The following is a 23,524-nucleotide window of genomic DNA, read 5'->3' on the forward strand; positions in this document are numbered from 1 at the left end:
TGAATCAAATGGTATACAAAATAATGTGTACAGTAATTTAAAAATCAAAATACAGAAGAAGAAATAAAGGGAGCAATATATGGTAAAATAGGAATTGGCATTCTTTGAAAAACTGCCAGGTACATTCTCTGCCAGGTACATCAACCTTCAGTTGCTTAGACCTGTCATGTGTGTCACTTCACAGCTGTTCTGCATGTGTTAAATTTTAATACTACAATAGCAGTTTGAAGCTTCAAGTAAAAACATATCCAATAGCCACATTTATATATTTTTTACTATTACTCTCTATATATTTAATGCATAGCTTAAGGAAGCCTTTCGAAAATATTAATCATATTTATTTCAGTTTTAACTTTAAACTTGTATCCAGATAAGAGTGTTTTCCTACCTGCAGTCCTTCCGTATCTGAAGTGATGAATTACTGAAAGAAACCATAAAACGAAGGGGTGTACCACTTGGCAGTGTGATATGGAAGACTTTATCGGTCATTGCATCTTTTTCTTCATCAATTGCCATAACTGCAGGATGCAATACACCACCTTCAGCTACAAGTGCTTTCATAAGGGGTCTGAACAGCACTGTGTTTGGGTTGGATTTGTATAATGAGGTAACAGTGTTTTCTGTGAGAGACTGCATAGACTGAACACCAAAAAAGTAAGTGATCATTTTACTCTGGGCCCCACGACCATTTCCCGATGAGTCATTTTTATCATTAATAGTTGTCATGTCTCTCTTTTCTTCGCAGTAGTCAAACATGTCAACGTTTATGCAAGCATCTTCATTAATGTCTTGGATTTCATTTTCAAGAAAATGTGATAACTCTTCTAATGTCTTGGCAACAGCATCAAAGTATCGCCATCGAACACCCATGACACTAGCACGTGCATTGTCTCCTTTTCCATTAGCATCTTGACAGTCTGAAATGGTGAAGTATGAAGGATGTGTGCTCTTTTCATGCTGATACACTACAGGCCCTAGTTCCCCATCAGTCACAAAATACTCAAGGTGCTCTGGGAAGTAGGTTTTCTCCAGTCGATCAATAATAAATGGAGGTTTTAATACTGATTTTTCCAACTTTTCTTTGTAATAGCTATATTCTTTTCTATACTGATCTTTGGTCTGCTTGAGCATGATTCGCTTCGCAAGACACTCTTCTTCTGTAAGCGACATGCCAACATTATTCTTTTTGCACCATACATCCAATATGAGTGTCTCCCTAGATCGGTCACCAGCATCTCGCAATGTCTGCATCAGCAAGAAAAACATTGCATCAATTTTATCCTCCTTGTGCAACTGACAAAATTTGTCAATATGAGCAATCAAAGGTTTAAGACGATCTTGCCTAATGTATTTGGCAGTAAGAGAGATCAGTGACTGCTTCTGATATGATGATCTACCACCTAATTTTTTGGGTAAGACACGGAATTGGCCGAGTGTTTCATCCTGAGTATAATCATGCTCTTCTAAGCCAGTCATACTCTCTAGTTCATTATCTAATTCTGTCTGACACCCAACAGTCTTAAAAGACATCCCCTCATCTTCCCAGGTTCTTTTATAAGCTGAATTTCTTCTAGATTCTAGCAATGTCTGATGCCTAGAATTTACATTTACTTCAATATCACTACCCTGGCTTTTATTAACTTCATTTGCAGAACCAGTTTCTTTCTGTGACAATTCACATGACAAACGAGAAGGCGATGGAGTTCGCTCCTTCAATAAACATACAGCACAATCATTCTCATTGTGTTCAATAAAGTCTGCTAGTTTATGCCTGAACATTTCACATTTTTTCCTTTTGGAAATTTTAGGATACAGTCGCTTTATTCTCCTTTCACAACTATGACACACATTGACAGGATAAATGTCAGAACTTTCATCCGAAATATCAACATTCCAGATTTTTTTCACATGCTTAACAATTGCATGTTTTGGGACACCTTTTTTTTGCCCATCATACTTCACTGTCATTTCACCACATACTCTACAAATTTTTCCTAGCTTAGTGATGTGCAATCCGTCACTTGGTTCATCAGATTCATCGTTATTATCAGACTCCTCATCAATCACATGACAATCTACCTGATCACTGCTTACTTTATTTTCACTCTCCAACTGATTTTGTGAAATCACATTATCCTCTCTGTCTTCTGAGTCTTCTTTAATATCTTTAGCAGGAATATTGATGTCTCCCACACTTCCCAACTTACTGATTTGTGTGATGTCTTTGTCTAACATGGTTTCAGAAATTTCATGCTGTGAACTGCAGATGCTTGTTGTATTATCTGATTTCTCAAGATGTGTAGCACTTCCATTATTTATATACTCTGGCACTGGCACTGCTGGACACGAAGTGGCTTTGTTATCTACACTTTCTGAGTCATCGGTCAGAGTAATGTCCATGCAAGATATTTCCTGTGACTTTACAGAGGCATCTTCTGACACATCAAGTGCTTTAACATTAATGCTTCTGGGATCTAATAACCAATTAGACTTAATACCAAGATACTTTTCAGCCTCCAAATTTTCATTACTGCATATATTATGGCATTCTGTACTTTCTGAATTATGAAATGCAACATCTACATTTTCTTCATGAGTTCTGGAACTCTTCTCTGCAGTGTAACTATTGTCCATGGCATTTTCATTCCCAGGTTTATGTTGCATATGAACATTTACACTATTTGTTATACTCTGATATTCATTACTAGCATCTGTGGGATCTTTTCTTATATTATCTGTCAACTCCATATGATCCAAGGAGTCATTTTTCTGTAGTTGACATTCATGTGTAATAGCATTATGATCTGCACTGTCGTGAGATACTTGACCATCCATTATTCCTACTTCCACATATTCAAAATATAGAAAGTCACATTCGTGTTTTACGGCACATTACAGGTACAGTATCTGAAAAATAAGAGAGATTGGGTGTAGTCCAAACACCTTGCAAAACTGCTATACAATCACACACAGTACATATTGTATAACATTTAATACAAAATTTCAAACAATATCTTTCAAATACAGTACCTTTATCCTTGTTAAATGTTGATCTTCTCAACTGCCATCAATAGAGTAAAAAAAAAAATTTCTCTCGAATATTCGAATTCACTCTAGGTGCATAGGGAAAGGTGTATAAATACTGTACTATAATGTTAGGCCAGAGCCTCTGGGATTCGAAATTGGTACGTGGATTCAGTATGTGCTGCCATCTGTCATCAACAGAATCAAACAACCAGCGTTGAATGTAATGAAACGCCATTTTCTGGGTGAGTCCCGGAGGCTCCCCGGAGCTATCCCAGGCTGATATGCTAATGTCAGACTTTGGCATCAGTCATGTGTATGGAGTTCTTAGGCCTACCGGGGACCACGGCCAGAACCGGGCCCCCTCAGAGAGGCAAGGGGAGCAATGGCCTATAGAAGCCCCCGTGTAGTTGGAAGCATTCTATGTCTGCCATCGACCGGAACAGGCACCCAGAAAGGTAAGCGCCCCAAAACAAACCCCTATTCTGGTTAAAATTGCTACCAAAAACCGAACTAGTGGATAGAACTCCCCAACCGAAAACAAGCAAACTAGTGTGACGTCACACACTGCCGCGCCGCTGTCTGCGCAGCTCCCCCCTCCCCGGGAGGGGGAAGGGGGAGCCCCAGACCCCCCGCGCCGGCTACCCACACCTCAGTTCTTGAGGCTGGATGTCAAAAACGCGAAAAACCGCCGACCGGAGGGAGGGAGGGATGCCGGGGAGCCTCCGGGACTCACCCAGAAAATGGCGTTTCATTACATTCAACGCTGGTTTTCTGGGGGGAGCCCCGTCGGCTCCCCGGAGCTAACTACCCACAGACAGAAAAAGAGGGACTTACCCGGGAGGCGGTCGTCGCTCACCCCTCAACTCGAAGCCAAGACAACTGGTTGCAACCGCCGACCCAAAGCAACAGAGGCCCGACGAGGCCCAGGGACATTCACAAGGTAACGAGCAGCCAGGACCCTGTTCGACCGCCAAAATCCCCGCGCCCGAATATCAGACCAAGACATATTCCCAAAGACGGCAGCAAGAGCCGCGAACTTAAGAACGTCATGGGCACGGGGATAGACCGCAGGCTGGCTGGACCTAATAACCCTGTGGACGACCTGAGAGACCCGAACCCGCGAACAGGGAAGAAGGGAAACCGGATCAACCCACAGCGCGTCCCCGGACACAGAAGCTGTGGCGCGCAAATAACGGCGAAGCGCCACAACCGGACACAAAACATGATGCACCCCCGGCCTGACCAACCAAGCATCAACCACCCATGGACCCCTCCGGAACGCAGCAGTCTCATTCTTCGCCAGAAAAGGAGACGGCTGCAAACGAACAAAACTATCACCACGACCAAAAGAGCAGAAACCCCTGCGCCAGAGGAGAGCATGAAGCTCCCCTACCCGACCCCCAGAGGCCAAAGCCAACAAGAAAAGTGCCTTGGAAAAACAATCCTGGACCAAAGGGGCCACAACGAAACGAGGAGACGAAAGGAAAGCGAGCACTCTGTCCAAAGACCAGGACGGCTCAGGCGACGCATGAGCAGGCCGGAGGTGAAACAATGCACGAGAGAGCTTGCGAAACGGCGCAGACGTAACATCGATACCGAAAGCAAGCTGAAGCGGCTCCGCCAGCGCCGCACGATACGAAGCGACAGTGTTAGGCATAAGATGACGGTCCTGAAACAACCACGAGAGGAAGGACAAGACCACCTGAACAGACAAGGAGCTAACACGACGAAGACGCAAAAAGAAACGGAAGGACCGCCAGGAAACTTCATACTGCCGCCGAGAAGAAGCCCTCAGGTGGGACACCAACAAGGAGGCCACCTGATCATCATAGAGATGATGATAGACTCGAGTCAAAAAAACCATACGCGAAGACTCGAGGAGAAGATCGAACCAGCTACATGACGTACCGGCCCGATCTGCTGAAAAAGGCGGAGCCGCGGGAAAACCCTCGGGTTCGGACACTGAGCAACCAGCGCCTGAAACCAAGGCTGGGCCGGCCACCAAGGGGCCAGAAGGACAACTCTTCCCCAGTAAGTCTCTAAGCGAGTCAGAACCTGGAGCAACAGCCGAACCGGGGGAAAGAGGTACAGGAACCCCCACCTCGACCAGTCTAGCCGAAAGGCATTGACCCCGACGGCCTCGCAATCGGGGAAGGGCGCCGCATAAACAGGAAGACGCCGCGACCACGCTGACGCGAAGAGGTCCACTTCGGGGCGCCCGAACGTCTGACAAAGCCAACGGAAGGACTCGTCGTCGACCGTCCACTCCGTGGAGAGGGGAACGAAGCGAGACAGGGCGTCGGCCAAGACATTGGACACGTCCCGTACATGAACCGCCAGGAGAGCCAAACCCCGAGAACTCAGCAGACGAGTCACCCGAAGCGACCAACCCCAAAGAGACAAGGATCGCATCGAACCCCCGCGGTTCAGGCAATGAACCACCGGAGAGCAGTCCGAATGGAGCCGAATCGTCGATCCGCGGGCCACCCGAATCCTCCCCAGAGCAAACCACACTGCCGCGAACTCCCGCACCGTACTGTGAGCTCGACGGAAGGATGGATCCCAACGCCCCTGGCCGGCCTGGTGAGCACTGGTCACAAAACCCCAGCCGAGAGACGACGCATCCGTGTACACATCGAGCGAGGGCTCGGGCAGGCGCCAAGGCACTGAACCCCGAAAAACCCAAAGAGGAAGCCAGTGACGCAGCAACCGATGCAAGGCCCCAGGGGTCGAACTCTGCGATCGCGAGAGAGGCGGAAGGGGGAACCCCGAAGGAACCAGAACAGCCGTCGAAGCCAAACCCGAACCGGCGGGTAGACCACCATCGCGAAGTTCAGGCTCCCGCACAACCCCTCGAGCAACCGCCGGGTGACCCGAGGGCCCTCCAGAAACAGACGAAGGCGGGACCGCAGCCGCAGGAGAGACTCCGGAGGGAGAGACAAGGAGGCGGTTCGAGAGTCCCACACGAGACCCAGCCAAGTCCGAACCTGAGAGGGAACCAGATGGGACTTCCTCCAGTTCACCAAGAACCCGAACTCGGCGAGCTGGGAAAGAACCAAATCCCTGGCTAGCAAGCAAGCTGACTGGCTGGGAGCCCAAACCAGCCAGTCGTCGAGGTAGGCCAACACCCGAACACCTAGGAGACGCAAACGAGCCACCACAACCCGTGTAAGGCGCGTAAACACACGAGGTGCCAGGTTCAACCCGAACGGGAGACAACGAAAGTGGTAACTCAGACGCCCCACAACAAAACCGAGCCAGTCCCTGAATCGCGGATGAATCGGGACATGCCAATAAGCGTCCCGGAGGTCCAGGGACACCATCCAAGCTCCCGGCTCCAAGAGGAGCCGAACCTGAGACAGCGTAGTCATCCGAAAGGAGGGGCAATGAACCCAGGGGTTCAGACGGGACAAGTCCAGAATGAACCGCAGGTCCGCGCAGTCCCGTTTCGGAACCGGAAACAGACGGGAAACCCATCTGAGGGACGACGTCGTTTCGACGACGCCCAAGCGTACCCACTCCAAGACGACTCGACAGAGCGCAGGGGAAGAAACCTGCCCTGCCAGCCCCGACCCCCCAAAGGGGGAAGGGGCCACCCAACGCCACCGCAGGCCGCGAGACACGACCCGAAAGGCCCACGAATCGTGGGACCAGGCGCGGGCGAACAGCGCAAGCCGCCCCCCCATCGCCCCATCAAGGGGGCAAACCGCGAAAGGGCCGGCGACCCTTACGAGACCCAGAACCCCGCACAGCGCGAACACCGCGCAGACCAGACGAGGAAGGGTCCGCAGGAGGAGCCAACCCCAAACCTGACACCAGAGGCCTACCACGACGAGAGGAACCCCGAGCCCTGGCACGACCTTTCCGGGAAGACCCACCCCGGGACCCCCGGAAAACCAACAAGTCCGACATCGGACGACAAGCCGCCGACGCAGCCTGAATAAACTGCGCCACGGCCGACTCCCCAAACAGGAGAGGACAAAAAGGTGAAGAACGCCTAAGAGCCAGAGCCCAAGCAGATTCCACGGAAGAACCCAGCACCGCCTGCCGACACGCGAGACGGGAAGCATAGAACAGGGAAACCGCATCCCGCAAAATCGGCGTGAACAGCTTCAACAAGGCAGCCGACGAACGCGCAGCCGAGGACAAGGTGCCGGACCCCGGGACGGACCCAAGCGTCCCCACATCCTCCATGAGCCAATCTGAAGACAGCTCCAGGAGGGAAAAGAACCGCAAGGCCGAACACAAAAGGCCCCGGGCGCGCAAGTCCTCCGCCACGAGCGCCGCCGAAAGGGAGGGAACCTGCACATGGAGCTGAATAACGCCCACATCGCGGGGAAGGGCAGGGGCAAACAAGCACTCATTCAGGTACTCAAGTTCACCCCCCCAGGAAAACCTGAAGCACCGTGGAAGCTTCCCGCCACTCCAGCGTGTGGGAACGACAGAAGGAATGCCAGGAATCCAGACTAAACAAGGGGCAGTCTGCTAGCCAGGACGACTCCGGAACCTCGTAACGGAGCCAGAAAGGGAACGAAGTCCCAAACCTGAACGTGGACGGATCCATTTCCGAGGCATAATCCGGGTCACGCAGGAGGTAAGCTGCAAAGGCCGCTCGCACCACACCAGGTTGGATGCGATAAGCCGAAAACCTCCGGAAGGACGGAACCGACGTACCCGGGGGAACACGGAACCGAACCCGGGGAGGGGCCGACACCAAATCCAACTCGTACGCAGAGGGGAGAAAAGAAAACCCCACTCCTTGTAACAATAAGCCCCGCTCAGTGGGAAGAAAAACCCTGGCGGGGTCCAGCGGGGCCCAAGGCCCCCAAGTCAGCCCCTCCCCAGCCTCGAGGTCCGTCACCACAGGACCCGAGGCCGAGTCCTCTCCCCAAGCCCCGACCCCACAAGACAAGGACGGAGCAGCCGGAAAAGCTGGAGGAAGGGGGGCCCACTGGTCAGACCCTGAAGCTTCGGCCGGGAGACAAGACTCGAATGCCTCTGCCGCCCCCTGGAAGGGGCAACCCCCGAAGCTGCCCGAGTCTCGAGATCAAGGAACCCCTGCTCCGACCCCGAAACCCTCAGACGCTTCGGGGCCGGAAGCAGGGGCGGGGGACCAGAACAAACAGAAGGGGAAGGACGAGGAGGTGCGGACTGAACCAGGATCGAAGCGACCCCCACCCCCAAGTCCGGGTCTCGAAAAGCAAAGCGGGGCAGCCCCGGGGCATCCGGGGAAGCAACCAACCGAGCACGTTGCAACAGACGAAACCTAGACTGCAACGCACGTGCCACCTGTACCTGAATAGAATCATCAGAGGATTGGGTAAATTGAGTCACAAGCAAGCAGCAACACTCACAGGACTCAGGGTCGAAAGTATCACCGACCCAACAGGCAGCGTGGCAGAGGCAAAAACAATGAGGGTCACCCTGAGACAAGGGGACCGAGCAACCCTTAAACTCGCACACAGCGAGTGGGGACTCCGGGGTCACATCCATCGGACCCACGCGCCCCCTAGGGGATTCCCAGGGTCCTGAGCGTTTACTTTAAGAGGACTCGCGCTCAGGTAGTCCCAGGCAGGGTGCTGCAAACCGGCGCCCAAAACTACCAAGCAAACTTCTAAAGCTGAACCCCAGGGACGTGTACACTCACGGGGACCTAGCAGGGGGCGCCACCGAGGAGAACAGTGGAAGGGCAAAAACAAACTGAATAAAATGACAGAACCCCCCACCAGGCAAAAACAAAAAGAAAAACAAAACCCCGCAAGAGGACAGCGAACCCCAAGGAACAGAGCCGGCCGCGATGTCGGGAAATACAAGCTGAGCAGCACCCTGCGCCCCTACCAGTGCAAACTGCCTCTTACCTGCCGGTAACAAGGGAGAACAGAACACCCAAGAGCCCAACAGGCGGCCGAAAAACCGAAAGGTAAAACGGACCAGCAGAGGCAGACCCCGAGGAGCCTGTGGAAGGTGGCCCCAAGCCCCAAGGGCAGTACTTACAGGGCACCTAGGGAAGGCAGCCCTAGGCGCATGCAGCCCGAGTACTGAAGATAACTCCTGGCTCTCGCACCCACAAAACTAACACCACACGCAAAGCACAGTGCAGTAGCGACACCGGAGCCAGAGCACACGACCATCGCCTATAGCATCAGCCTCAAGAACTGAGGTGTGGGTAGCCGGCGCGGGGGGTCTGGGGCTCCCCCTTCCCCCTCCCGGGGAGGGGGGAGCTGCGCAGACAGCGGCGCGGCAGTGTGTGACGTCACACTAGTTTGCTTGTTTTCGGTTGGGGAGTTCTATCCACTAGTTCGGTTTTTGGTAGCAATTTTAACCAGAATAGGGGTTTGTTTTGGGGCGCTTACCTTTCTGGGTGCCTGTTCCGGTCGATGGCAGACATAGAATGCTTCCAACTACACGGGGGCTTCTATAGGCCACTGCTCCCCTTGCCTCTCTGAGGGGGCCCGGTTCTGGCCGTGGTCCCCGGTAGGCCTAAGAACTCCATACACATGACTGATGCCAAAGTCTGACATTAGCATATCAGCCTGGGATAGCTCCGGGGAGCCGACGGGGCTCCCCCCAGAAATCATTTCAAACTGTTCTGTACTGTACCTCCAAAAACTAAAGAATGCCTCTCTCACATCCTCAACATCACACCTCACATCTATTTCTAAATCAAATTTGAATTAATTATAGGGTGTTATTTTGTACAGAATTATTATTTATTATAAGGGATATACATAATAATAATAATAATACTAATACTCTAATAATAATAATAATAATAATAATAATAATAATAATAATAATAATACTGTAATAATAATAATAATAACAGTGTAATAATAATAATAATTCATTGTGTTGGGGGACAGGAAGCCAGAGTGTATTCATACATGCTAGGCTTTTATCAAGGCCGCCCCCCCCCCCCCCCAGGTCGAAGTACTGACCCTCCCCAGGATGCAACCCCACAACAAGCTGACTAACTCCTGAGTACCTACTTACTGCTAGGTGACATTAGAGAACTGAGATGAGCACTTTTTTCTCTATGTGAACACAAACATTTTAAGATTTGTAAAGGTATAGATAGAAAGAATAGGCCATTTTCTTAATATAAAAATGCAATAAGAAATGTGATTATTTTTTGAATAAATTATTCAAATTTTCATAATCATGAGAAAAGCTTAGTAGCATAATAGTAAAATCAAATAAAAATAACTTTATTCATATGTGACGGCATATTTATAATTAAGTTTCCATAAAATTAAATGCAATAATTACATAAGAGAAAGTTGGAATAATATCGCATACAGACATTATCATTATATAGTGTATAATTTGTATTTAGATATAGCAGGTTTTTTTGGTCAGCGATTTAAAAAAAAATATAGGCCTTACCAGGTTGTGCTGGAGGAGTAGCTGAGATGAGTGCCCTTTCTTCTCTACAACTTGAGACCACCTGCTGAAGATGATATTAACTGTGGGTGTCAAAATTAAGAACTCTAATTATAACACCTATTTTCAAAAAGGCAGAAGCAAGAAACAAAACTAAACAGACTTATGGAAACTGAAGTGACTTAGTCTATTAAAATATAATAAAAAAGATGCAGAATGGTATGATAATTTCACACTTTGGTATTTAATCTCAATTCAAGAAAACTACAGCTAAAAATAAGGGGAAAAATTCTGTAGTTTTAATATACTGTACAATATTTTTCTGTTTTTTTTTTACATTTGTACTTAACTTTTGTACTTAACATTTGTACTTAACTTTTTGTCTATGAGTACATGAAATCAGACTAAAGTTGATGTAACTCAGCACTATTCAATGCAAACCATCGTGATCAAACTAGCCAGACAAACTAAGTAAATCTAACCTAACCTTTGAAACCTAACCCAATCCAATCCAGCCAAACTCAATAATATAAACCATTCCAATCAACATAGCCCAACATATATTAATTGAGATGAGCAGAGCCTAACCTTCCCAACATGAGCCAAGCCTAGCCTAGCCAAACTAAGCAAAAACCAGCACAACTTATTCTACCTTATTCTAGGGAGCCGGTCGGCCGAGCGGACAGCACACGGGACTTGTGATCCTGTGGTCCTGGGTTCGATCCCAGGCGCCGGCGAGAAACAATGGGCAAAGTTTCTTTCACCCTATGCCCCTGTTACCTAGCAGTAAAATAGGTACCTGGGTGTTAGTCAGCTGTCACGGGCTGCTTCCTGGGGGTGGAGGCCTGGTCGAGGACCGGGCCGCGGGGACACTAAAAAGCCCCGAAATCATCTCAAGATAACCTCAAGAAGATAACCTTTGCCTATCCTTGTCTAATCTTACCTACCCTATCTACTCTACCTATTCTGCCCTACTTACCCTACCCTATCTACTCTGCCTATTCTGACCTACCTACCCTACCCTTATCTAATCTAACCTACCCTACCATATTCTGCCCTACCCTGCTCTACTCTATTCTATCTTAACCTTACCCAACCCTGCCCTGCCCTACTCTAATCTACTCTATCCTTCCCTGCCCTGCCCTACCAAGCCCGCTTCTCCCCTACCCTACTCTCCCAACTCTATTCTGTCTTACCCTACTATATGCTACCCTACTCTGTCCTGCCTTATTCTACTTTACTGTACCTTGCCCCACTACTCTAATCTACCCTGGCTGACTCTACTCTACTTTGCCCTGCCCTACCTTGCCTTGTTCTACCTTGCCCTACTCTGCCTTGCTCTACTCTGCCTTGCCCTACTCTGCCTTGGCCTGCTCTGCCTTGCCCTGCTCTGCCTTGCCCTGCTCTGCCTTGCCCTGCTCTGCCTTGCCCTGCTCTGCCTTGCCCTGCTCTGCCTTACCCTGCTCTGCCTTGCCCTGCTCTGCCTTGCCCTACTCTGCCTTGCCCTACTCTGCCTTGCTCTGCTCTGCCTTGCCCTACTCTGCCTTGCCCTACTCTGCCTTGCCCTACTCTGCCTTGCCCTGCTCTGCCTTACCCTGCTCTGCCTTGCCCTGCTCTGCCTTGCCCTACTCTGCCTTGCTCTGCTCTGCCTTGCCCTACTCTGCCTTGCCCTACTCTGCCTTGCCCTACTCTGCCTTGCCCTGCTCTGCCTTGCCCTGCTCTGCCTTGCCCTGCTCTGCCTTGCCCTGCTCTACCTTGCCCTACTCTACCTTGCCCTACTCTACCTTGCCCTACTCTACCTTGCCCTACTCTACCTTGCCCTACTCTACCTTGCCCTATTCTGTCTTGTCTTGCCTTGCCATACTCTGCTTTGCTCTGCCTTGTTCTACTCTGCCTTGACCCAATATACTTTGTTTTCTCCTTTTTATGAACTCATTACCATTACTGGTCATGTGACATTCTTACAAGCATTATAGAAGATATTAACTTTCTGATCCTAAGCAAATTTGAATATAAATACAACAAAATTACCTTACAAAATAAAAATATTCATTGCTATAGTAGTACAGTACCTCTGAAAAAAACTGTCAAAAATCAATTAGTAAGAGTCAATAATCCTTCCAGTCTTTCTGGCCGACTACAGGGAAATTATATTATTTAGCCCAACGAAATGCTAGCACTGCACCAACATCAGCAGCAGCAGCTTCCAAAGTAGTTATCAGAAGCTGCCACCACCACCTTAGCTCTCTTCAGAGGGTTGATGCTATCAGGGTGTATGACAAAACCTCCAGCCTTAGAGGGAGAAGTCTTAGTGGATTGCAATGAGGATGGTACTCTGCTACAGGTCTAGAACACCCTGACCAGGGTGCTCTACTCTACCAAGTCAAGTCATCTATGAACAATTGAATACAACAGCATTAATGATTTCCGTATTTTGGATGGGAGTGGCGGCACTATTTGGAACAACTCCTCCGGGTTCCTCTTACATGTGTCCATTCCAGGCTCTGCCCCCTTGCTCTCGTCTCACAGAGGAAATTTCGGAATGGCACGGGCGACTCTAGACTCTTTGACTCTAGTCTCTGACCATCCCAATGCTAGCCATTTAAAATATCACTGCTTCTCCAGCAAAAGATTCTGCCTTTAGAAGCTTTAAGGCTTAATCCCACACACAAAGCCTTGTTCTACTGGCCAATCAAACAAGAACAAAACTATTTGTCCAGACTTGCCGTTCCTCTCATACTGAGTAGGATTGTTATTGCAATGACAGTTTAAGAGAAAGCAAAAGTAACCTGTCTAACGATTGACTAAACCCAGCACACGTTCCCTACTGATGGGTAAACACTTTATCATGTTTAAAATTTGTCCAAACACTATGCATAGTCAGGGGGCTTAATAGTAAATAGCGTCATGTAAAAAAGAAAAACTTCACTATCATCATTCCATGTAATGCATTAAAAAAAAAATATATTACAAATATAACAGAGCAGAGCAGCTGCAGATCTCGAGTCGGGCCCCAGGACGGCCTGCGTCCCTCGTCTCCCTGCTGGCCACCAACACCCTCAGTGTCTGGTCTCTCAAACACCTGCAACATCTGCTATTCTCTTATCATTGAAAGAATCTGTAGTTATTACCTGTCGAGTCAAAATTCCTTCTGGCAAGACGCTCCCAAACACATTTGTTTATAGTGTGGATTTGGTCAGTCCGCACCTCTGTCACAGCATCCAGAGCTCAGCCAATCACAGCGTACTTCACTTTAAATCTTTGTTAGCATTGGCTACGAGCAGCGAGGTTCGAGTACTCTAGGGATAAGGAGCTATTAATATTTACTAAATGCCTTTTATATATGGATTTCCATATGCATAATACGTATGCATAGGCAGAAGTTATGAAATAAAAAGCAAATAAAACTTCGAAACATTCCTCTCTTTCTGTGACACAGAACACAGGAAATACTATTGGGTCTCGTAGTACAGTTGAACTCTGTGCTCAATTTTACCCATGAGCATCGATGGTGTATTCTCTTCCTTGCGGTGAAAATGTTGTCTTTGGTTCTCACGCAGACATCAAGGAAGAAATTGAAATTCAATAAACTTATTTCAATTTCAATTTCTTCCATGATGTCTGCGTGAGAACTTATTTATTAGAAATAAGATTATTTCTATAAGATTATTTTCTATTTATAGATTATTTTCTTTATATTAATAGATTATATTAATAGATTATTTTCTATTTCTATTTAAATAAGAAATAAGACAACATTAGAAATAGCCTAAGCTACTCTATCCCTTTGAGATGTATCTTTTTTCTTGTCTTAATAAACATACTTGAACTTGAACTTGAACTTGACAACATTTTCACCACACAAGTTTATACTAAACCCACCAACATTGGAATGTGTATAAATTGTCGCTCCGAATGGCCAAACAGATATAAAACTAATGTAATAAACGCATTTATACACAGAGCCCTTTCTCGTTGTTCTGACTGATGTAAAATCCACAAGGACCTAGAGAGAAACCTCCAAGAATTAATAAACAACAGGTACACAAATAGAGCAGTCAACACCCATATAAGAAGATATTTAGAAAAATGGTATAACACTCTCCCATAAAACTCCATTACAAATCCACTGTGAACTCTTTTAATGGCAGAATTTAGCCATTTGGTGTAACAACTTTTAGATCTCATATTTTACAAGGTATTTGCCCTACTCATTTTATCATCTATGTCATTAATGTATATGACAAAAAGGGTTGGCCCCAAAATGGACCCCTGTGGCACCCCCACTTAGCACATTTCCCCAGTCAGATTCATTCCCATTTAGCACGACCCTTTGTTGTCAATGTTTCGACCATTCTTTTATCCATTCCAGTATTTTCCCATTTATTTCATGTGCCTGTAATGGCTCTCAACTTTTTAAGACATAACTGTAACATGCTCGTGTCTGAAGCTAGACACAAATACAACAAAATTATTAATGATGGGAACAGAGTCCATTTCATGTGGACTCAATCTCATGTTGGCCTCCGAATGCATGAGAGAGCTGATGAGTTAGCAAAAGAATTTGCCTTTAAAAGATAAATTGAGTATAACCTTGGATTGTCAATAAGCCGTCTGAGAGCAATAATACACCAAGAACTTCAACTAAATCTTGTAATTGTGAGGCAAAGTGAAATCGACACTAGTAATTCCATCTATCATCATACTATCATTCAAGAGGAGCCACATATCTATGGATCAGTTTAGTTAGTTTAGTTTAGTTCATTTATTATGCACCCCATACCCATCCTGTGGGCGGTAGTGGAAAAGGTTACAGAGGCACATAATGGGCTCAGGGACTGAACCCCACAATTCATTTAGCTAAGCAAGTTACAATCTTGATGAGCTAGTTACAAAATTCAATATAAGTCGTCACATCAACAATGGGTTCGAGATCGACCTCAAGTACAGGTTCTAAATTAAGCAACTGACATATGTGGAGAGCTAGTGTCAAAATTTATATGTTTGTCCTGCACATCGCCCCCCATCCAGTGGGCAGCGGTGGATAGGTTACAATCACTTAGTTACTACCTACAGTTAGCAAACTGGGGATATTTGGCTAAAATTTCTGGTAGCAGATCATTTTGAATGAAATATTGACACATCGTTGGAACATTGGTTATAGAATTGTCTCTAAATTCACGTATCTTTTCGCACTCCATCACATAGTGACGGAGGGTGTGCAAATAATTTTGTTGACACAGTTTACATTTGGTCAAGTCTACATCAGCAGATAATGAGAATTCCCAGAGATACTTGTAACCGAGTCTAAGCCGAGCAGTAGTAACATCTAGAAGTCTGCTGATTTTATTGGATGATCCATAGATCAACCAATAAAATCAGCAGACTTCTAGATGTTACTACTGCTCGGCTTACAAAATAGTGTTCGATATGTCTTTTACATAGTGTCATTAGTGTGCATTTACAAAGGTGAAATGTAATTCTGATCAGCTTCCATATATACTTTATACACATACATATACATACACTAGTGTGCATTTAAGCACTTAATCACCGAAGGTGATTAAGGTGCTTTTACAAGCTCAGGATATATAGTTACATCACATACATACATTGTATAATTGATACATTACATGGTCAATCTTGGGTACAAGTCCAATATATCATCAAGTGTTCCAGTACTCATATAGTAATTACACAGTTCAGCATACTTTAGTCCAGGAGGGCGAAAGTCAGTCAATATGGGACATTCTACAATATAATGTTCAAGTGAGTGTATGTTTTCTTTTTCACAAAGTTGACACATTGTGTACTCGACATTTGGGTTTTGAGAAAGCTGCCAGATACGTCTATATCCCAGGCGTATTCTGGCCACTATAACATCACATTGCCGGGTTCTTGTTCTATTAGTCCCATATATGAATGTCTCCCCACGATATATATCATAATATTTAATGCTACAACATTCCGGTCTTTGCGAATTTGTTAGGTCGGTGAGATCTTCATTAGATATTTGTTTAAGTATTCTCTTTGTCACTGCTAATGAAACACCCATATCAATTTCTACCACAGGTTTTCTACAGGCTGTCTTTGCAAGCATTTGGGCAGAGGTGGACCCCATACCCATCCTGCGTTTGGGTGGTAGTGGAAAAAAGTTACAGAGCTTTTTCATACGGGCTCAGGTACTGAACCCCAAAATACAGTACTATATTTATTTATTTACAGTAATGCAATTTGAAAAACTGTTATTCTGCGGTTGGAAGAAAACGCTCACTGAGTGGGGGACTTGTTTATTTTATTTTATTTATTTATTTTTTTTTTGAGATATATACAAGAGTTGTTACATTCTTGTACAGCCACTAGTACGCGTAGCGTTTCGGGCAGGTCCCTGGAATACGATCCCCCGCCGCGAAGAATCGTTTTTCATCCAAGTACACATTTTACTGTTGCGTTAAACAGAGACTACAGTTAAGGAATTGCGCCCAGTTAATCCTCCCCAGCCAGGATACGAACCCATGACATAGCGCTCGCGGAACGCCAGGCGAGTGTCTTACCACTACACCACGGAGACTGTACAGTTTTTTTACAGTTTATAATAATAATAATAATTAATTATTTAAAACAAATAATTAATTAATAATAGTCATAATAAATGATTTAATAAGTGATAATCCTTAAATGAGGAAGCCTAGTAGCTCATTATAACGAATAAATAGATTATTAAAGTGGAATTAATTATGGTGACTAATAATGATTAGTGAATAACCATAAATTATTATACAAAAATAAAATTATTGGATAGCCGTTATAATGATTAAATCAAATACAATGAAGAGAGATCTCGTATTCTTGTACAAGTACAAGTATCTGGGCATGTAAAATGACAGGTTGGATAACAAGAACTTTTCACACTAGAGATGCTATACCGATGATACTTTTCAAAACGCTTGTGCTCTCTAGAGTGGAGTACTGCTGCACAATGACAGCACCTTTCAAAGCTGGAGAAATTACTGAACTGGAGAGCGTACAGAGATCCTTTACTGCTAGAATCCACTCAGTAAAACATCTAAACTATTGGGACCGACTAAAGAGCCTAAAACTGTACTCCCTTGAGCGCAGGCGGGAGAGGTACATAATAATTTACACGTGGAAAATATTAGAGGGGCTGGTCCCAAACCTGCACACAGAAATAACATCACATGAGACCAGAAGACATGGCAGGATGTGCAGAATACCCCCGTTGAAAAACAGAGGTGCAACTAGTACTCTGAGAGAGAACTCTATCAACATCAGAGGTCCGAGACTGTTCAACACGCTTCCACTACACATAAGGGGCATAACTGGCCAACCCCTCACAGTGTTCAAGAGAGAACTGGATAAGCACCTCCAAAGGATACCTGATCAACCAGGCTGTGACTCGTACGTCAGGCTGCGAGCAGCCGCGTCCAACAGCCTGGTTGATCAGTCCGGCAACCAGGAGGCCTGGTCGACGACCGGGCCGCGGGGACGCTAAGGGGACGCTAAGCCCCGGAAGCACCTCAAGGTAACCTCAAGGTATGTATGTTGGATACACATGTGAGAGTAAAAATGCTGAAATAAATCATATCAGCACCTTATGTAAAGCCCGTCTGCATCCTCTGAAAGCACTGGCTTTTTCTGGTAAAGGTGTTGGGGTACCTATCTTGCGGATGTTATACATAAGCACTGTTCGGTCCCTGATAGACTACGCAGCACCCGTATTGTCTTACACAGGCCAAGGCAGAATTAAAAAAATAGAGCTGATACAGAACGAGGCTATGAGGATTATTCTTGGATGTCAAAGAAATGCAATGATTGAAATAATGAGAATGGAATTAAATTTACAGAGTGTGTGTGATAGAGTCCATGACATTAACACTAGAGTATCTATTCGTTTCATGCGGAGAAAAGGAGGGGATAAGCTGTTTGAGAGCGTTCAGACCTGCTTGAGTGACGTACACACTTCCAGGAAACTGAGGGAGACACGCTACACGAGAGGATTAGCTCATAACCTCAGGGAATACGACGTACTTGACTGCTGTAAACCCTCTCGACAGTGTAATATGTCTGCTCCCTGGAAAGTACAGAAAATAGACGTCGAAATTGTACCCCTCAAGGTGAAAAAGATTCATCATGAACCGGGACAATTACGGTGTTTGTATGGAAGCATGATATCTCGGTTACCAAGAGGCAACAGTTTACATGTATATTGTGACGGGTCGGTGGCGGAGGATGGCAGGGCAGGGTGTGGTGTCCTAATAAGGGATTATACGGAGTTTGGGACTGTGGACAGAATTGAACTCCGGCTTCGTAATTATATATCATCCACACAAGCTGAACTGCAGGCCGTTCTGGCGTGTTTGGAGGAAGTACGTCATGACGACAAAAATGTTTTTGTATTTGTCGATAGCCGAGGAGCACTGGAGTCCTTAAACAGTCGAAACCCAGTCTTCATGTCTATAGTTGAGGACTGTAAGAGAAGAATAACTGAGATACAGCTGAAAGGTTATAGTGTGAAATTCATGTGGATTCCATCTCATGTTGGAATAGTGCTCAACGAGGTGGCGGATGACTTGGCCAAACGTGCCACATCAAAACCACAAGTTGACATTGAATGTGAATTCACAATGAGACAAATAAGAAGCAAAATCAGAAATATTCAGGCACAGGCGGGAGTGGAGAGGAGAGAGATAATGTATGAGAGAAGTCAAACCATGCAACACTACATGTATGTGAGTCAAAACACCCATTTCACTTATGGTAAAAGGAGAAATGCTTGGAGTGACTCTGTGTACATGCGGCTCAGGCTTGGGTACAAATATTACTGGGAATATGGGATAGATGTTCATGATAATGACACGAAGTGTAAACTATGTGGTATGTTAAGGTCTCACACCCTTGCCCATTATGTTCTTGATTGTCCGTTGATTAATGTATATAGAAACACTGAGATAAGGACTGTTCCTGAACAAATAGCCTGGATGTGTCACAACGGAAAGGTTGATGATATTCTTGAGAGATATAAGAATTTTGCACCAAAATTGTAATATTTTGTTGAATTATCTGCAGGTGTCTTGCAAATTGTCTATACAGTATACCTAGGTCATAAAAGTATTTGTGTGTACGTCTGATACCATACTACTTGTGAAGGAGGAAATGTATATGTTTACCTCTCAGAATGTTTGGTAATATGTTTATTTGTGATGTGTGTCTATGTATATATTTACACGTTGTACTGAATGGGGTGAGAATAGCTTGAGCTACTTCATCCCTTTGTGTGTATTTTACCTCAATAAACTTATTTCAATTTCAATTTCAATTTCGTATTCTTGGCTTATCACTTTGGGGGGTTCCGTCGGAGCACCCCCAATCCCGTGAGGGCCAGCGGCGCGGAACCCCCACCCACGAAGGGCGAGCGGAAGCTGGCTGCTCTAAGTAGGAACGTGACATCTCGCTACTGTGGCCGTAAGCGTGCCCGTATGCCTGGAGATGCCATTAAAAAACAATCAGGTTTTCCTGACTGAAAAAGGTACCATTCCGGGTCTACTAGACAGATGCTGCTAACAGACGCAGCTCACTGTTATTTTTATCGTGTAACACTATCACAAATCTGTTATAATTATACAGTTCACCAATGTTGTTATTAACTTGCTTAGCTATACAGTATCAGTGCTCAGTTCCTGAGCCCATTTGTCTAAAAAAAAATTCATCCACCGCTCGTATGACAGGTATGGAGACGCATAATACACGAACTAAACTAAAAAAAAAATTGAACAAATATATATGAAACGTTTCTGGCCATTTGTCGTCTGGCGGGAAATTTCAAACCTCGTCAAGGTCATGCGGGAAAATGCTCCAACGACCACTGGTGGTTTCTTTAATATATCGACCGCACTAAGCCCAAATACTCTTGTTTACTCTATAAACAGTATGATACATTGGTGAGAGTTATTTCAAATGGTTGGGAGGAGTAGGAATTAAGTTAATGAGATAGATTTATGGGTGTATACTGAATAAAAAAAACACGAAGCTGTAACTGAACGGGAATCGGTTGAGGGTAGTACCCCGCTTCTCGGTGTATAGCCAGGTGTACCCCGCTTCTCGATGTATAGCCAGGTGTACGCCGCTTCTCGGTGTATAGCCAGGTGTACGCCGCTTCTCGGTGTATAGCCAGGTGTACCCCGCTTCTCGGTGTATAGCCAGGTGTACCCCGCTTCTCGGTGTATAGCCAGGTGTACCCCGCTTCTCGGTGTATAGCCAGGTGTACCCTGCTTCTCGGTGTATAGCCAGGTGTACCCCGCTTCTCGGTGTATAGCCAGGTGTACCCTGCTTCTCGGTGTATAGCCAGGTGTACCCCGCTTCTCGGTGTATAGCCAGGTGTACGCCGCTTCTCGGTGTATAGCCAGGTGTACCCTGCTTCACGGTGTATAGCCAGGTGTACCCCGCTTCTCGGTGTATAGCAGGGATATAGTCCCTGAGGTTGATAGGCTGTGTAAGCCACCGTCAACCCAGAGGGCTCGATAAAGTTAGACACACATAGCGAATGGCTCAGTTATTCTCCATAGGGATACATATGTCATTTGAATTACATACACACATATTCTTTACGATACTGTATGATAGGTAGTATGCCGTGTGTATGATTGTCCGTGTTTACGAGTGTCCGTGTGTATGAATGTCTTGGTTGACGTATGAACGAAACAAACTGAGAAAGGTTGGAGGAGCCGTTAGGTAGGCTTGCCTCCTCCCTGTCCTGGTGGCAGGGTAGTATGGTGTTGTCCGGTAACGTGTGGAGATGTGTTCAGTGTAGTGGTGAGGACTCACCATGGGGACGTGCTGTTCAGTGTAGTGGTGGTGACTCACCATGGAGACGTGTTCAGTGTAGTGGTGGGGACTCACCATGGAGACGTGTTCAGTGTAGTGGTGGGGACTCACCATGGAGACGTGTTCAGTGTAGTGGTGGGGAATCACCATGGAGACGTGTTCAGTGTAGTGGTGGGGACTCACCATGGAGACGTGTTCAGTGTTGTGTGGGGGACTTACCATGGAGACGTGTTCAGTGTAGTGGTGGGGACTCACCATGGAGACGTGTTCAGTGTAGTGGTGGGGACTCACCATGGAGATGTGTTCAGTGTAGTGGTGGGGACTCACCATGGAGACGTGTTCAGTGTAGTGGTGGGGACTCACCATGGAGACGTGTTCAGTGTAGTGGTGGGGACTCACCATGGAGACGTGTTCAGTGTAGTGGTGGGGACTCACCATGGAGACGTGTTCAGTGTAGTGGTGGGGACTCACCATGGAGATGTGTTCAGTGTTGTGGGGGGACTCACCATGGAGACGTGCTGTTCAGTGTGCTTGCTCCTGGTGATTTATTCACTGTGGAAACACATTCAGTGTCATGGTAGTGACTCGCCTAGATGTGTCTGAGGAGGCTGAGCTTCAGCTCTTTGGCCCCTCTTCTCAACTTTCAATGGACTGATGTGAAGGTTCTGGAGCCCTTCGGGAGAGGCCTATGTAATCAAGATTAGAAGCTGCGCACGGAGTCTGCCTTCTTCCACTTCATTTCCTGTATGTACCATCTGTATCAAATAGGTCTAATTTGTCTTTGTGTAGTCTAGGACTCTGAGTATTTAGTATGTCGTGAACATGTTTCCCTTGTTTCATCACTCGAGAAGCTGTAAGTACAATTCCTTCAGTCCACTCAGCCTACGACAGGGAGCCACTGAGGTAACCTGTGACTGTTCCTCCACTTCCACACACTCATCTTAATAGTGTAGTTCACAATAACACGAAATAAATATTCATTCCTCGGAACACAAATACTCTTTCCATGTTTAAGTAAACTCTATCATTAGTTCTGCTTGGCTGAGTAGATGGATAAATAGATATGCCCGAAACGCTTTGCGTAATAGTGGCTTTAGGCATTGTATGTACTAGCCCTAACTATTAATCCATCACTCTTTGTAAAATCTCTTTTATGTATGTACCTTACCTAAATAAACATTTTGATTTGATTTTTGATATATGGATTGATAGACAAATAGATGGATGGATAAAGGGATAGATAGATGTGTAGTTAGATGGATGGATGGGTAGACGGATAGATATAGATAGATAGATACATACATAGATAGAGATATAGATAGATAGACAAATGGATGGATAGAGGGACAGATTCATGGATATATGGATGAACAGACATACTACTGTGTGTGTGTGAGAGAAAGGCTGCAGGAACACGCAAGCCGTAGATCACAAAGAACTCTAAATGACCCGACCAAGATTCGAACCCATTGAATGATTGATGAAGATAAAGCCACCCAAGATTGACTGATAAAAATTTAGCAACCCAAGATTGATGATTGATAAAGATTAAGCCACCCAAGAGGTGGCACGGTGTTTCTCCTGTCCTTTTCCAGGCTATTCATGCCCGTGTCACCTCCTGGGTGGCTTAATTTTCATCAATAAATCTCCTGTCCTAATTTCAGTAGCGATTAGATCTTCACTTTTTTAATTATGTATATATATATATATATATATATATATATATATATATATATATATATATATATATATATATATTGTGACGGTAACGCGTTGGTGTTCGGCTGTTTAAGGCTAGGGGTATGGCCTCGTCACATAGTTAGAAAAAAAAATAGAAAAACTGGAACTTCGTCTGTGGTAAGGTAAGGAGAAGACACACAAAACACAAGTAAACTTTAACAATGAAATTTTAATTACGTTAAATAAATCAAAACATGAATAAAATGGACAAACAAATTCTTATAATAAAATCAATCAAAAATAATAAGAATAATTAAATGACACAATGAAAAGTTACGTTAAGACAAAATAACAAGAAGTGCAATACAAAAATAAAGGGAAGGTGCTGGAATATTGGCTTTAAGCTACCACCTCTCTCAGTATACGCTAACGTCTAGCCGGGAGGAGTGGTAACCGTGGAAGCACAGAATATTCTGAGGTCTGAGGTCGTGGCGACCCCAGACATCAAGTAGTATGGGGGGGGCGAGTGCAGTTGCAGCCAGACCGGCGACCAATCAGCGGAGCCGGTAGCGATCAACAGGTAGTTTGGCGG

At 45.6% G+C, this 23,524-nt stretch overlaps 2 protein-coding genes across 6 annotated transcripts in view; one reads left to right on the top strand and one right to left on the bottom strand.

Annotated features, from left to right (window-relative positions):
- Positions 1–13,700, bottom strand: part of LOC123762677 (uncharacterized) — a 39,639-nt gene extending 25,939 nt beyond the window's left edge. Inside the window, exons 1-3 of one of the 3 annotated variants that reach the window (XM_045749343.2) lie at positions 13,542–13,699; positions 10,414–10,493; positions 389–2,907 (exon numbers count right to left, since the gene is read on the bottom strand). In XM_045749343.2, coding sequence (XP_045605299.2) covers positions 389–2,835 — 2,447 coding nt within the window. In that variant the 5' untranslated portion in view covers positions 2,836–2,907; positions 10,414–10,493; positions 13,542–13,699. Of the gene's footprint in view, positions 1–388; positions 2,908–10,413; positions 10,494–13,541 lie in introns of all 3 variants that reach the window. The other 2 variants (XM_045749341.2, XM_045749340.2) reach the window with 2 other exon arrangements.
- Positions 13,701–21,779: 8,079 nt separating this feature from the next.
- The window catches only part of LOC123762678 (uncharacterized), a 136,802-nt gene continuing 135,057 nt past the window's right edge, over positions 21,780–23,524 (top strand). Inside the window, exon 1 of one of the 3 annotated variants that reach the window (XM_069332363.1) lies at positions 21,780–21,996. The gene's annotated coding sequence lies outside the window, so the exon portion shown is untranslated. The remainder of the gene's footprint in view (positions 21,997–23,524) is intronic. The other 2 variants (XM_069332364.1, XM_069332365.1) reach the window with 2 other exon arrangements.

This window comes from Procambarus clarkii, chromosome 27 (genome assembly GCF_040958095.1).
Source record: "Procambarus clarkii isolate CNS0578487 chromosome 27, FALCON_Pclarkii_2.0, whole genome shotgun sequence".
NCBI lineage: Eukaryota > Metazoa > Arthropoda > Malacostraca > Decapoda > Cambaridae > Procambarus > Procambarus clarkii.